Source organism: Pongo pygmaeus, chromosome 12 (assembly GCF_028885625.2).
Source record: "Pongo pygmaeus isolate AG05252 chromosome 12, NHGRI_mPonPyg2-v2.0_pri, whole genome shotgun sequence".
Taxonomy (NCBI): Eukaryota; Metazoa; Chordata; class Mammalia; order Primates; family Hominidae; genus Pongo; species Pongo pygmaeus.
This window is the reverse complement of record NC_072385.2, coordinates 78,530,897-78,545,638: the sequence shown is the minus strand read 5'-3', so window position 1 is coordinate 78,545,638 and position 14,742 is coordinate 78,530,897. Positions and strand designations below refer to the sequence as shown.

The following is a 14,742-nucleotide window of genomic DNA, read 5'->3' as shown; positions in this document are numbered from 1 at the left end:
TCACCTTGTGCAAATCACCTTATGCAAATCAGGTATGTGGAAAATGGATAGTCAAAAGAAAAAAAGGAGAATCAGTACTTTTCAAAAGAATTGATAATAGCATAACTCAATTTATACTTTTCAACAAAATGTCTACACTCAATATGCCTAACTTTATACCTACCACTGGAAAAATACTATATTATATTGAAATATTTAAAACATGCTATAGAAATGTTCTTTAAAAATTAAATATGATAATTTCAGGGACAACAAAAACACATCTGAAAATATTTTAATATCTCTTGCTCTTCATGTTATCAAGAAACACAAGTGAAAAAAAGAAAGAAAGAAAGAAATAGGTACTAAAGCCAATTCTTATAAACAAAAATATTTTCTATTAATAGTTCCATAGTGCAATAAAAAAGTGCAACTGTGTGGAAAAGTTAAGGGTGAATGCTGAGTGCAAGAGAGTTAGAAAAAGCACTAAAACCTTTAACTGAAAAAGCAGAGAAGACTTATCAATGTGACATATGAGACACTATAAACATAAAACACAAAATGTAGTGGAATGTTCCCTAAATCCAAAAGTGGCATGAAAGCACAAAACTGCATATAGATTGGATTACCTGAAGTTTTACTCAGCTCTGCTGAAAATACAGCAGATGGTGATCTGTCCTCTTTTTCTGTATCAGAAGGAAGTTTTTTCTCAGCTTCTTTCACAAGAACTTTGGGTTTAACTATGCTGCCTATCTCTGCTTGAGTGGCCAAAGCAGAAACATCTGGAGGCAATAAGAGCACCTTTGATGTAGCAGACCCATTTTTGGAAAAGTCATCTGAGAAACTGATTTTCTCTTCAACTTTGGGTTGTACGTTCTTCAAAGAAAGGTCATGGGGCAATTCTGTGCAAGGCAATGACCCAGCTCCATCTGGGGCATTAGCAATTTCACTTTTGTGGGATACTTCTAGGTCAGTATATTCCCTGGCTAATTTAGAAAATGAATCAGTTTTAGAACTGATCAATGTAGGGAACTCATCTATAATTTCAATTGGAGATGAATCTGAAAATGTTTCAGTGTCTCTTATCTGTGCTTCCTCAGAAATAAATAAGTCATCATTTGAATAAACTGCAGTACTGAGCTCCTCCATCTGCAAAGGAATTTTCTCCTTTTTGCTCAATGTTGAAACTTCATCAGGTAACAGGGTATCTTTTGTGTTATCTAAACTCAGCTTAAAAGATTCCAAATATGGCTTTCCTCCCTCAGGTGGCAAAGCACTGAGTTTCTCCTTATTTTCATGTTCTATCATTGACTCAAATGAAGTCTCAGTGAGATTTTCTTTCACAAGCATCACAGCTTCATCTTGTTTTTGTGGAACGTCAGGTATTGAATCATCACTAAATAAGTCAACTGGTTCAGAATCAGGTGAGGAATCTTCAACTAGCTCAGAATGATCAGGCACTGGCTGTTCAACTTTTGCCATTTCTGAATAATCAGAGAAATCCGGAGTTGGTTCAGCAGAAAGCTTTGTTTCTTTAATTAAATCACATGCAATAGATATATAAGGAGCTTCTGTTTCTTGAAGAGCTGCATTAATATTTTCAGGCTCTTTAATTTCTTCCTTTATTCCTGATACTTTTTTTAGTGATACACTCATGGCCTCTTCATATGGTGGGGGGTTTTCAGGCTCCTGTTTTATGTTTTCATAATTAACTGAAGAAGCTTCTAATGGTGATGAGCTGGGCTGTACCGCCAAAGCACCAGCACTAGGAACTGCAGAATTCAATGGTGCTTCCATAACAATGTCAGGCAAAACTGGTGAAGGAGTAGCTTCTGATTCTTCAAATGATGGGCAAAGCTGTGCTGCAGGATAGAGTGACTCTTGCATAACTTCTGATGTTTGAACCAAGTCCATTTTTGTTTCATAAGCAATCTTTGTACCAGTAACTTCATTCAATTCACTTTCACATGCTTCCTGTACTAAATCTGGAGTCAGGCCTTCAGGCATGTTTGCCACGACTTCCTCAGTCACCTTTGCTAAATTATCTGTTGTGACATAATCTGTCTCAGAATCCGGTGCTGCTACAAGAAAAGGGTTTGATGTTTTGGTGCTAGTATTCTTCTCTGTTACTATTTGGGCCTTCTTTTCTTCTATTTTTTTTTCATCGGTCTTATTTTCTGAAGTAGAATCTCCTAACAAAGGAAAAATGTTTGTTGCAATGCTCTCAGTTGCTGCTGGGTTAAAGGGAGCACATGTGATATATGCTCCTGAACGATCCTTTACAGCTTCTGGTGTACTGGGGAAAGAAGTATCATCATTACTACTCTCACTATCTTTTTCGTGATTAGTTTGCTCAAGGCTATCTGCAAAACATTTTTTATCCACTTTACTTTCCAACTTGCTCTCGATTTTACCTCCAGCAGCCAACACATCACTATCTTCCTTACTATCTTTCACTTCCCATACTCGCTCAAATGGTTTGAAGTCTGCATATTCCTCCCTCATAGGAGCTTCCACTGCAACTCTCTTTTCATTAAAACTGTCTTTCGCTTTTTCTGAAGACATACCTTCACCCTCTTCTTTAACCAATTTAGTGAGAGCTGTAGGTAACTCTTGCTGATTATGAAGGATGTTATCACTAACTAAATTCTCTTCTTCATCTTTATTTTTCACGATTATTTCTTCCCTAGGATTTGCTACTATTATGGCAGATTCTGCTTTTGGAGAGACACTGAATGATGATCCCATTTCTGAGTATTCTAATTCTGAGAACTCTGTTAAATCTCTACCTATGAGTGGAGTTTTTGCCTTCTCTGAGAACTCTTTAGAAGCTTCACTGACAGTTTCTTGAAGTGCTCCTTCAGTGGGTAATACTGTTGACAAATTACCAAGGTATTCATGTTCTTTGAAAGAAGCGGCTGAGAGAGGAGACAGAGAAGGAAGAGAAGCAGCAGTTTCAAGCAGGACAGATGGGAAATCCTCTTGACCAGCCGAAACAGTGTTACCTGGCTGCTCCTTCAAGTCCATATTTTCTGTGACCATGGACAGAAAGGAAAGTTAGAGAATGCCAGTGTTCTCAGAGTTAATTCAAGTTTTATGACAGATTCAAAATAGTGTTAGTAAAGACTTACTGTTTACTAAAATGAAATGTTAATAGCAATTAATAAGTTAACAATAGAGTAGACTTGAATCATTACTGATTAAGCTATTGTAAATATAACATGTGCATGGCTATAGAGGCAATTACATGCTATGCAAAGACAAATCAAGTCTGAGTAAACCTCAAATGTTATCAACTAAGATACTAATAGCTAGTTTTAGAGAAGAGAAGAATATCTGTGAAAAGAGTTTGAGTGACAGTATAGGAAAGAAGGGGCACTGGGTAAATGCCACAGACTGGTATTTATTTACAGGAAAGCCTTTCTGGCTATACTCAAACTGTATTTGGAGAAAGGGAATGGTAAATATGTAAATGTAATTCAAGGGTCCAAGAATTCCTTATGTACTTCCAAGTATTCATCGGATTTTGCTCATTTTTCCCTTGGGCATACCATATAAAATGCAAATTTCAACTTTTCCAGTAGACAAACATTCTTGGAACCATGCTAATTTTTAGTAAACCCAAACTACTCTGCATAGAGTTAACACACTAAAGAGTTAAAGTTAGAATACAGAGAGGATAAAAGGCTGGCAGAAAGAACTTGCCTGCAGAGGAGCGTATCACAGGCTCAGATGCAGCAGGAAGAGCAAAAAGGGTCTCATCTGAAAAACAAATAGAATATAACCTCAGCAGAAATAAAGACAGATTGAAAGGAGACTAAAGATAAGAGGAGCAAGCCAGGGTTCAGTTTGTAATAAGTTAACAAAAAACTTTACAGAGAAAGGGCCAAAATCAAAAGGAAGTCAGAAAAAGTAGTACCATTAAATCAGGTTAAATCATCATATATATTATAAAGTTAATTAAATGTTATCCATAGAACCTATCATTTTTCAAGAGGCAATACAACCTGTTTATGTTAAAGAAACTTATGAATCAAAGTGGCTTTAAAATACTGTTCTACTTAACATACCACATCCAAAGCTTTCACTCAGGTTTTCACATAGGTAAACTGTCTTGTTCTATTCAGGCCAAAAATAAAAAGCTGAATTTGAACACAATTAACAACTACAAATGTTTAATCTTTTGTTACTGGCATATATTCAATTTAGATAAACACTTTTAAAGAATTATGCATTTTCTCTTACATTCTAAGTTGTTACAATCATTGTACACTGTTCTTTGAAGACACTAGTCCTGTGCCAATGTCCAAATGCCAGAGTCCAAAATACAAAAAAAAAAATAATTAACTGCCTTTAGGATGACACTATTATTGGTTTTGTTTAAAATTAACCTAAGTGAGGGCTACTTGTTATTTGTATACACAACTAGTAAGTGAGAGACTAAGGCAATTCAATTCCAGAGCCCATTTCCTTAATCACTGTATGTTACAGAACTGAATGCTTATATTTCCTCCAAAACTCATGTTAAAGCCCCAACCCCTGAAGTGATAGTATCTGAAGATGGGGACTTTGGGAGGTGATTAGGGTTAAATGCAGTCAGGGTGGGGCCCTGGGCCAAGGGGATTAGTGCCCTTACAGGAAGAGACACCAGAGAGCTTGCTGTCGTGTTCCGTGTCTCCCCAGGCACACACAAGAGGTCATGTGTGCATACAGTGAGATGGTGGTCACCTATAAGCCAGGAGAAGAGGCCTCAAAAACAAATCTACCTTGCCAGCACCTTCACCTTAGACTTACCAGCCTCCAGAATTGTGAGAAGTAAATTTCTGTTCAGCCACCCAGCCTATGGTATTTTGTTACGGCAGCCCAAGCTAACTAATACACTCTATATTGGTAATACTAACTTTGTACAATGTCATCTTGTACCTGCAGTTGGGAGATCCTAAGCTAAAGATCTTCTATGGTTTACACTAGAGAAAGGCCTCTACCATCAGACAATTTGAAACAGCCTGAGAGATGACTGGAAGGTGATATTTCTTTAACAGAGAGAACCTAATAAATTTAGACAATTTCATCTGGATGGACAAGCTAGACAAGGCTGATCAAAACAGATAAAAATCCAAGAGATGTAGCTAACATGAATACGGACTTGTCTTCCAAGCATATTACCCTTAATGAATTAGGAGAGCTAACTTCACAAGGTCTTATACATTTTAGATAAATATATACTGGGCAGGATGTCATATTTAAAGGATTCCTAGATGAGGGTGATGACGGGAAATTTATGATGTGTGTTTAAAAGGGTTTCCTCCAACCTAGAGCACTAGGTAGGATGCGCTATCCAGTCAAAGGAGTAACATAATGGCTTATAAGATTTTTAAATAAAGTGCATATATATGTGTACACATTTTTAAAAGATTACTTGCTATGTGATCTTAAATTACAGTTTCTCATTTGTAAAATGAAGGAAAGTTCCCTTTAGCTAAAATAATGAATTATTAGCTTGTATAAAACCAAACTTTGAGGGTCAAAGAGCAGAACCAAATAATTACACAGCTGCTCCATCAAAATAAGAGTTAACCAATTCTTAACAAAATGGTTGCCTTTTTTATCTAGACAATATAGTTAAAAGCCACTAATTCAGAGGCTGGTCTATCTGGAAAGTGAACTAGAAACATATATTATTGTTAAAATTAGTGGGAAAACAAACTACATCTAAATTTGTGCCATAATTTTAAAGTATTTTTTTAATGTACTGTACTCTTATTCCTACCTAGTGCAATCATCTTTTATAATAGAAACTATATTCCTGGAATTTTTCTAAGTAAAAAAGTTTTCAAATTGGTATTTCAAAGATTCATTATGTTTAAGAAAAAAAGAAAAATCTTCATTTTGTAAAATGGGATTCGATCCAGTTAACCATAAAACAAGTACTACATTTCTAAAAGCTCTTTAAAAAAAAATCCAGAATAGTTAACTATCTTCTGGGACTTCAAGAATACAGCTCAGACTCCTAATAAAGCAATCATGGATCATGAAATTGAATTGCCTAAGTTCAAATCGCAAATCTATCACTTACAACTGTGTAACTCTTAGCCTTTCTGTGCCTAATGAAATTTGTAAAATAAGGATAATAACAGTACCTACCTCAAAATGTTGTGAAGGAGGGAGAGGGAAAGAAAAAAGAAGTAACAACTTGCCCTAAGTCACAGAACTAGGAGGCCAGAGGGTCAGAATTCAAAAACATCTAATTCCCAAGTCTTTGTGCTTTATTATTATTATTTTTTGGCTAGGCTTCCTCAAAGTATGAAATGTGCTTCATCTTCTGAAGGATGTATTTATGTACAAGTGCAACTGGTGCAATCCTTCTTACTGTATCAGCCCTTCAAGTTTGTTCTCCTGAAACAAGGTAAACCGTCATCCAGTAAATACCTTGTAATTAGCAGAAATATTGCATTGATCAATTGCTTCTATTTTACAATGTAACAACATTTATAGAAACATTAATGTGGGACAGGTACTGTGCTCAGCCAGCACATTTGTTTCAGATGTTCATTCAGTTCTCAAAACTCCCCTGTAAAGGTAGGTACTACTGTTACCCCCATTTCACATATGAGAAAAGAGGCATTTAAATCATTTCTAATTATAATACTAGAAAAAACCTGCATTTTAAAACCATAGAAATTCTGCTTCTGGCTATGAGAGTAATTACAACAGACTAATTCTTCCAATATAAGCAACTAAAAATATGGGCAAAATACTAGAAGCAACTATCTTGAGACACTGGACAAGAGGCAGGACAGCAGTGTGAATCCTGAGAAAAGGGAAACCTGCAAGATGACTACCCTGCTTTCTGTGTGAAGGCACATTCTGGTCTACAGTACAGAAAGAAGCCCAAGAATACCGCACTCTTGCTAAGCTGAGGAGGCTGAGGAGTTGTCTGGAATTTGTGGGACAGGGTAACATACAAAGAAAAGCCTCACAGAAAAGGAGCTCCAAAAATCTGGATAGGGGTTCCTCTTAAACCTCTGGGTGAATACTACGCTGCATGTGCACAGCAGAAGACTCGGCAAGGCCTAGCCAACAAACCTATGGTAGATCTGCAAATTAACTGGATTATATCGAAGGTCAGAAAGTGCTGGAAGACCTGATCTAAAAATTCTGACCAGTCAAGAAAGGAAAGATCTCACTAAACACCTCAAGCAGGACTACTCTAAGCCTAAAGGATACTCTAGACCAAGAGTCAGCAAACCATGGCTCATAAGCCCATATTGTATTGGAACACAGCCATGCCCATTCACTTCTGTACTGTCTATAGCTACTTTTGCACAATAAAAACAGAGATGAACAGTTTAGACAAAGGCTGTATGGCCCACAAGCCTAAAATATTTACTCTAACTGGCCCTGTAAGTCTGCAGACCCCTACCTCTAGACCCACCCTAACTTTAAAATCAAAACTTGAAAGGATCAAAATGATTTTCCAGCAAATTAACTGTCTGCCAGAACAAAGTTAAAACCAACAAATCCATGACATGCAGTATAAAATAAAAAATTAATGGACATGCAAAGCAGCAAGAAAATATGACCATAAATAAGAAAGAATAGCAAATATAAACAAACAACATAGATGTTGGATTCGCCCTTTTTTTTTTTTTTTGAGGCGGAGTCTTGCTCTGTCACCCAGGCTGGAGTACAGCAGGGCTATCTTGGCTCACTGCAACCTCCACCTCCCAGGTTCAAGCAATTATCCCGCCTCAGCCTCTGAGTAGCTGGGATTACAGGTGTCCGCCATCACACCCAGCTAATTTTTGTATTTTTAGTAGAGACGAGATTTCACTACATTGGCCAGGCTGGTCTCAAACTCCTGACCTCAAGTGATCCGCCAGCCTCAGCCTCCCAAAGTGCTGGAATTACAAGTGTGAACTAACACACTTGGCCTGGATTAGCAAATATTAAAATGAAAATTAAAATAGCTATTAAGATATTAAGTACAGAAAAAGAGAGACATACAGAGTAGACAGGGAATCTTGGTGGAGAAATATAGACTAAAGGACCAAATGGAGATGCTAGAACTGTAAATTATATTAACTGAAAATAATCACTAGATTACCTTAAAGGCAGATTAGACAATACAGAAAAAAAGATTTATTGATAAACAAACTTAAAGAAACATCAACAGAAACTATCCAAACTGAAACACAACAAGGGAAAAGGGCAAGTGAAAAAAGGAACAGAGCCTCAGTGCTGAGAGACAACCAAGGAGTTAAAATACCTATAATTGCAGTCCCCTTAAAAAAGCAACAGTGGCCAGGCATGGGAGCTCATGCCTGTAACCCCAGCACTTTAGGAAGCCAAAGTGGGAGGACCACTTGAGGCCAGGTGTTGGGACACCAATTTGGACAACACAGTGAGACCCTATCTCTACAAAAAATTTAAAAATTAGCCGGTGTAGTGATGCACACCTGCAGTTCTAGCAACTCAGGAGGCTGAGATGGGAGGATCACTCAAGCCCAGGAGTTTGAGGCTGTAACAAGCCATGATCACGCCACTGCACTCCACCCTGGACAACACAGTAGGACCCTGTCTCTTAAAAAAAAAAAGACTGAAGAAGTTAAAAAAAAAAGGAAAGATAAAATGACTTAAAATTGGACAGAAGTTGGCATTTTGAAAATACCAACCAACAAGGCCACAAAGCTCAATGAACTCCAAGCAGAATAAACACAACACCACAAAAAGGCACACCTTAAGGGTCAAACTGAAAATCAAAGATAGAGACAACCCTAAAAACAGTCAGAGGAAAAAAGCAGGTAAACAACAATAAGAATGACCTCACCTCTCATTGATGTCATCCAAAAGGTAATGAACACCTTTAAAGTTATGAAAAAACTGACAATCTAAAATTATATACAGATGATCCTCATTACTCATGGATTCCTTATTTGCTCTTTTACCTGCTCACTAAATTTGTGGCCCCAAAATCCATACTTGCAGCACTTTCAGGACATGCAATGAGCAGAGCAGGCAAACCAGAGCAGGTCATCCAAAGTACAAGTTCCCAGCTGAGATGGAACAAGGTAACCCTACTGCCTTCTTGTTTCAGCTCTGCCACTGACTTCTCTGTTTAATATGGCCCTTAAGCACAGCACTGACATGCTATCTAGTGTTTTTAACTACAAGAAGGCTATGATGTGCCTTACAGAGAAAACATATGTTAGATAATCTTCCTTCAGGCATAAATTATAGTGTTCTTGGCCATGAGCTCAATGTTAATGAATCAATAATACATATTAAATAAGATGTCTTTATTTTTCAATTGATATATAACAGTTGTTTTATATTTGGGGGGTACATATGATATTTTGATACCTATATGCATTGTGTAATGATCAAGTCAGAGTAACTGGGTTATACATCACCTCAAACGTTTTTCTTTTCTTTGTGTTAGAAACATTACAATTCTTCTAGCTATTCTGAAATATACAATAAATCGTTAACTATAATTTCTCTACTGTACTATCAAATGCTAGAACTTATTCCTTCTATCCAACTGTATTTTTGCACCCCAGGTGGCTTTAAATAGAAAAACACATAAACCAAGGTAATGTACTGATTGGTTAACAAAAATATTATGACAAGAGGCTTACAGGAACCAAGTCTGTATTTCCCCTAAGAACAATGATTCAGTATTTGCTAATTCCCTGTTTTTGGTGGCTATACAGAACATAGTGACAGCTTAAAAAACAGAATTGGCTGTATTATTCAAAACATATTTTTTTAAATGGCCAAGCATGGTGGCTCACACCTGTAATTCCAGGAACGTAGGAGGCTGGGGTAGGAGGATTGCTTGAGCCCTGGGGTACGAGACCAGCCTGGGCAACAAAGTGAGACCCCATCTCTCCAAAAAAATTAAAAAATTAGCCAGGCACAGTAGCGTGTGCCTATAGTCCCACCTACATGGGAGGCTGAGGTGGGAGGATCACTTGAGCCCAGGAGTTTGAGGCTGCAGTGGGTTATGATCAGGCCACTGGACTCCAGCCTGGGCAACAGAGTAAGACCCTATCTCTAAACAAACAAACAAGATATATAGAAAAAGTAAAGATTAATAAAGGTATTTTCAGATAAAAGCTGAAAACAGAAGCTGAAAGAATTTGTCACTAAGACACCTGCAATACAAGAAATGTTAAATCAAGTTCTTCAGACTGAGAGAAAATGATATGAGATGTAAACTTTGATCTTTAGGAATAAAGAATGGCAAAAATGGTAAATATATATGTAGATGTTGAATATATAGGTAGATGTTTTTTAATTTTTCTCATTTCTTAGTTTCTTCAAAGAATAATTAACTTTCTGAAGCACAAATAATCACAAAATACAATAACTATAATACATGTAGAAGCAAAACTTATGACAATAAAAGCACAAAGGATGAAAATAATACATGAAAGTATGTTTTATTACATGTGAAACATGTAAGGTGGTATAATATTCTTGCTATTTTATGATAAATTGACAATGCATTCTGTAATCCCTAGAACAGCCTCTTAAAAAATAAAGAGGTACAGCTAAAACCCCAACAGAGGAGATAAATCTGAATATTATAAAATCCTCGATTAATCCAGAAGAAGAAACAAAAGAAGAAAATCAAAGAACCCAAAAAGCAGATGGGACAAAGAAAAAACAAAGACACACACCCACACACCATCAGTTAGGATACAGATGATTTAGGCGCCACTACCAATGAACTAAACTGACTTTTATGGAACACTACAACCAACAATATAATACACATTCTTCTCAAGTACACATGGAACATTCACCAAGATAAAACATTTCCTGGGCTACAAAACAATCTCAATCTAAAACAATTGAAATCATGCAGTCTATGTTCTACAATGAATTAAATCATCTAAAGTATCCTCAAATGTTTAAAAATTAAACTACAGAATTCTAAATAATCCATGAATCAAAGAAAATAGGGGGAAAATTAAAGAAATTCTGAATCAAATGATAATGAAAATGTGTGGGATGCAGCAAAGTAATGCTTAGAGAGAAATGTATAGCTTTTAAATGCTTTTAGAAAAAAGGCTTAAAATCAAAGTGTAAAGCTTCCACTTTAAAAGAGCAAGTTAAATCCAAACAAGTAAAAGAAAATAAGTAGTAAACAGCAGAAACCAATGATAGAAAACAGATTAAAAAAAAAAAAATGAAACAAAAAGTTGCTTTGATAATCAACTAAAATGATCAAGACAGACAGAGACTGAGAGACAGAGAGAGGAAGCAAGTATTGAAAATAAAAGAGGGACTATTACTGTAGGTCCTAAAAATGTAAGAGAATATTATGCACAAATTTATGACAATAAATTAGACAACTTAGATGAGTAGACAACTTCCTTGATGTGTATTTATCAAAACGAAAGACAAGTTTCTTTATACCCAGTCATCAAAATGAAATAGACACATTCCTTGAAAGACACAAATTACCAAAACTGACACAAGCAGAAATCAAAAATCAGAATAGCCCTGTGTGACTATACTTGTAACTTAAAACCTCCACGAAGAAAACATAAAACATCTAATGAATAGTACCAACCTTACACAAACTCTTTCAGCATATAAAGGAAAAGCAAACACTTCCCATAAAATTTTTATAGATTTATGCATTAATACCCAAACCAGACAAGGATATAACAAGAAAATTAAAATTAATTTATATAACAATATTCCTCATAACCACACATGCAAAAAATCTTCAATAAAATAGTAGCAGATTGAATCCAGCAACTCATAAAAAGTATAATCATCACCAAATGGGGTTTAATTCCAGGAAGGTGAGGTTGGTTTAACATTCAAAATCAAACAATAGGCCGTGTGCAGTGGCTCATGCCTGTAATTCCAGCACTTTGGGAGGCTGAGGTGGGCAGATCACTTGAGGCCAAGAGTTTGAGACCAACCTGGCCAACATAGTAAGACCCTGTCTCTACTAAAAATACAAAAATTACCCAGGTGTGGTGGCGTGCACCTGTAGTCCCAGCTACTCAGGAGGCTGAGGCACGAGAAACGCTTGAAACCAGGAGGCAGAGGTTGCAGTGAGCCAATATCGTGCCACTGCACTCCAGCCCAGGCAACAGAGCAAGACTGTCTCAAAAATAAAAATAAAAATAAATAAATTTAAAAAGTTTTTTTAAATCAAATAACGAAATTCACTATAGTAACAACGGCCCAAAAAAGAAAAACCATACGATCATCTCAACAAGTGTCAAAAACTTATCTGACAAATTTCAACACCTGTTATCATAAAAACTATCAGCAAACTAGGAATAGAAGGAAGCTTTCTCAACCTAAGAGTCAGGATATCTAGGAAAAATATGCAGCTAACATCATACTTAAAGGTGAAAGACTAATGCATTCACTCAAGATTCTGTGTAAAACAAGCAATCTACCAGGCTTCTCATAAAGATCTGAAGAGAAAAGTAAAACTATCGTAACTTACAGACAATAGGACTGTATAGTTGGAAAATCCTAAGGATTCAAAATAAAATAACCCTACCAAAGCTAGTAGTGAATTTACAAGGATACAGGATAGATGCAAAGACAATATACAAAACTTAACTCTATTTCCATACAGTAGCAACGAAGGGAAAATGAAAATATTTTCTAAATAACATTTACTGTAACAAAAAAACATAAAATATTTAGGCATAAATTTCACAAGAGATGCACAAAAATTGCTATACTGAAAAACACTGCTGAGAGAAATTACAGATGATCTGAACAACAGAGATAGCACGTTCATGGGTTGAAAGATATAATATTGTTGAGTGTCAGGAAACAGTTCTCTATGAGTATATTGTGTTTTTACACATCTTCCCTTTGTTCCTATCTTTTAAAAACGTTTGTATTGTGAACAGCCTCGGAAAACAGAGACAGTTTCTTCTTCTTCAGCAACTAGCAGCCATGCTTATAATATGACACAAAAGATTTGTTTCCCTAAGCTTAAGATTTCTGTCCTATAATACAACCTGCTACAGGTACAGATTTCACTCAGTCATCTCAGTGTTGCTCCACGTGAAATGGAGCTGAGGGAACTGGCACAAGAAAATGCTAATATTCTGGCTACTGTCATTGCTGTGAGTAATGAAGTCCTTTGCCTCTGACCCAGGCATCTTATATCCTCTGCCAGCATCCATGAAACTATGACAGGCTAACCTGTTACCTTTGAAGTAGTGTAAAATCTCAAATCCTAAGATGTCACTTATCCCCCCTATTAATCTCTAGATTCAATGCAATCCCAATCAAACTCATAACAGGCATTTTATAGAAATGAACAAGCTGATTCTGAAATTTATGCAAAAATACTAGGGACCTAGAAGACACAAAACAATTTTGAAAAAAGATCAAACTTGCAGTCATACTACTTAATTTTATGACTTGCTATAAAACTACAATAATCAAGTATTGGCATAAGGATAGACAAATCAATAGAACAAAACAGATGTATATAAATAGACACACTTCATATGGTCAATTTTTTTTCCCAAAGGCATCAAAGCAATTCAATAGAAAGAGAAAAATATTTTCAAAAAACTCTGCTGGGATAACTGGGTATTATATGCATGGAAAAGAAACAAATAAATCTGGATCTATGATAACTCATAGCATAGACAAAAACTACCTCAAAATGGATCAAGACAAACAAAAGCTAAAACTATCAAGCTTCTAGAAGAAAACAAAGTGTCTTCACAATCTTGGAAGGAGGCAAAGATGTCTTAGACATCACAAAGAAAGCACTAAACATGACAGAAAAAGTAATTATGACTTCTCAAAATTAAAAATTTATACTCATCAAAAGAAACATCAATAAAATTAATAGGCAAGCTACAGACTAGGAGAATATATTCACAACACATGTATCAGACCAAAGATTTGTATTCATAATATATAGAGAGAACTCTTACAAATTTGTAGGAAAAAAAAGGCATACAACACAATTTAAGAATGGGCAAATTACTTGAACAGACACTTCACCAAAGAAAACATACACACAAAGGACATGTAAAAGTCCTCTAATTCATTAGTCCCTAGGGAAATCTAGATTAAGACCACAATGAGGAACCACTACATAACCACTAAAATGGTTAGAATTTAAAAAACTGACAGTATCAAATGTTGGTGAAAATGTAAAGCCACAAGAATTCTCACACATTGCTGGTGGAAGTGGTTGGGGGAACAGTTAAGCAACTTCTTATAAACTTAAATAGATAGTTACCCCATGACTCAGCAATTCTACTCTCAAGTATTTACCTAAGAGAAATGAAAATATATGCATACAAAAATGTCTATGTAAGAATGTTCACAGCATTCTTTTGTTCATAGTAGCCAAAAACAATAATCCAAACATCCAACAAGTGAATAATTAAACTGTGCTATATTCTTAGCATGGAATACCACTCAGCAGTTAAAAGGAACAAATTACTGATACCTGCAGCATCATTAGTAAGTCTTAAAAGCATCATGCTGAATGCAAGTAGCCAAGCACAAAATGTATGATTCCATTCATATGACTGATGCTTTAAAATACGTAAAACTAATCTATGATGAAAGAAATCAAAACAGTAGTTGTTTGGGATTGGTGTTGGGGGTAGGAACCAGAGCAAAGAATTGAAGGACTGACTGCTAAGGACCCAAGAGATCTTTCTAGGCTGATAGAAATGTTCTATATCTTGTCAGAGGTGTGGATAAATAAATGTATGCATTTGTCAAAATGTA

At 35.9% G+C, this 14,742-nt stretch overlaps 1 protein-coding gene across 4 annotated transcripts in view; it reads right to left on the bottom strand.

The window, feature by feature from the left end:
* The window catches only part of RTN4 (reticulon 4), a 78,579-nt gene that overhangs the window by 52,255 nt on the left and 11,582 nt on the right, over window positions 1–14,742 (bottom strand). For 2 of the 4 annotated variants that reach the window (XM_054473927.2, XM_054473935.2), the window contains exons 2-3: window positions 3,685–3,741; window positions 609–3,011 (exon numbers count right to left, since the gene is read on the bottom strand). The exons of 1 other annotated variant lie outside the window; for it this stretch is intronic. In XM_054473927.2, coding sequence (XP_054329902.1) covers window positions 609–3,011; window positions 3,685–3,741 — 2,460 coding nt within the window. The remainder of the gene's footprint in view (window positions 1–608; window positions 3,012–3,684; window positions 3,742–14,742) is intronic. One more of the 4 variants, XM_054473936.2, reaches the window with a different exon arrangement.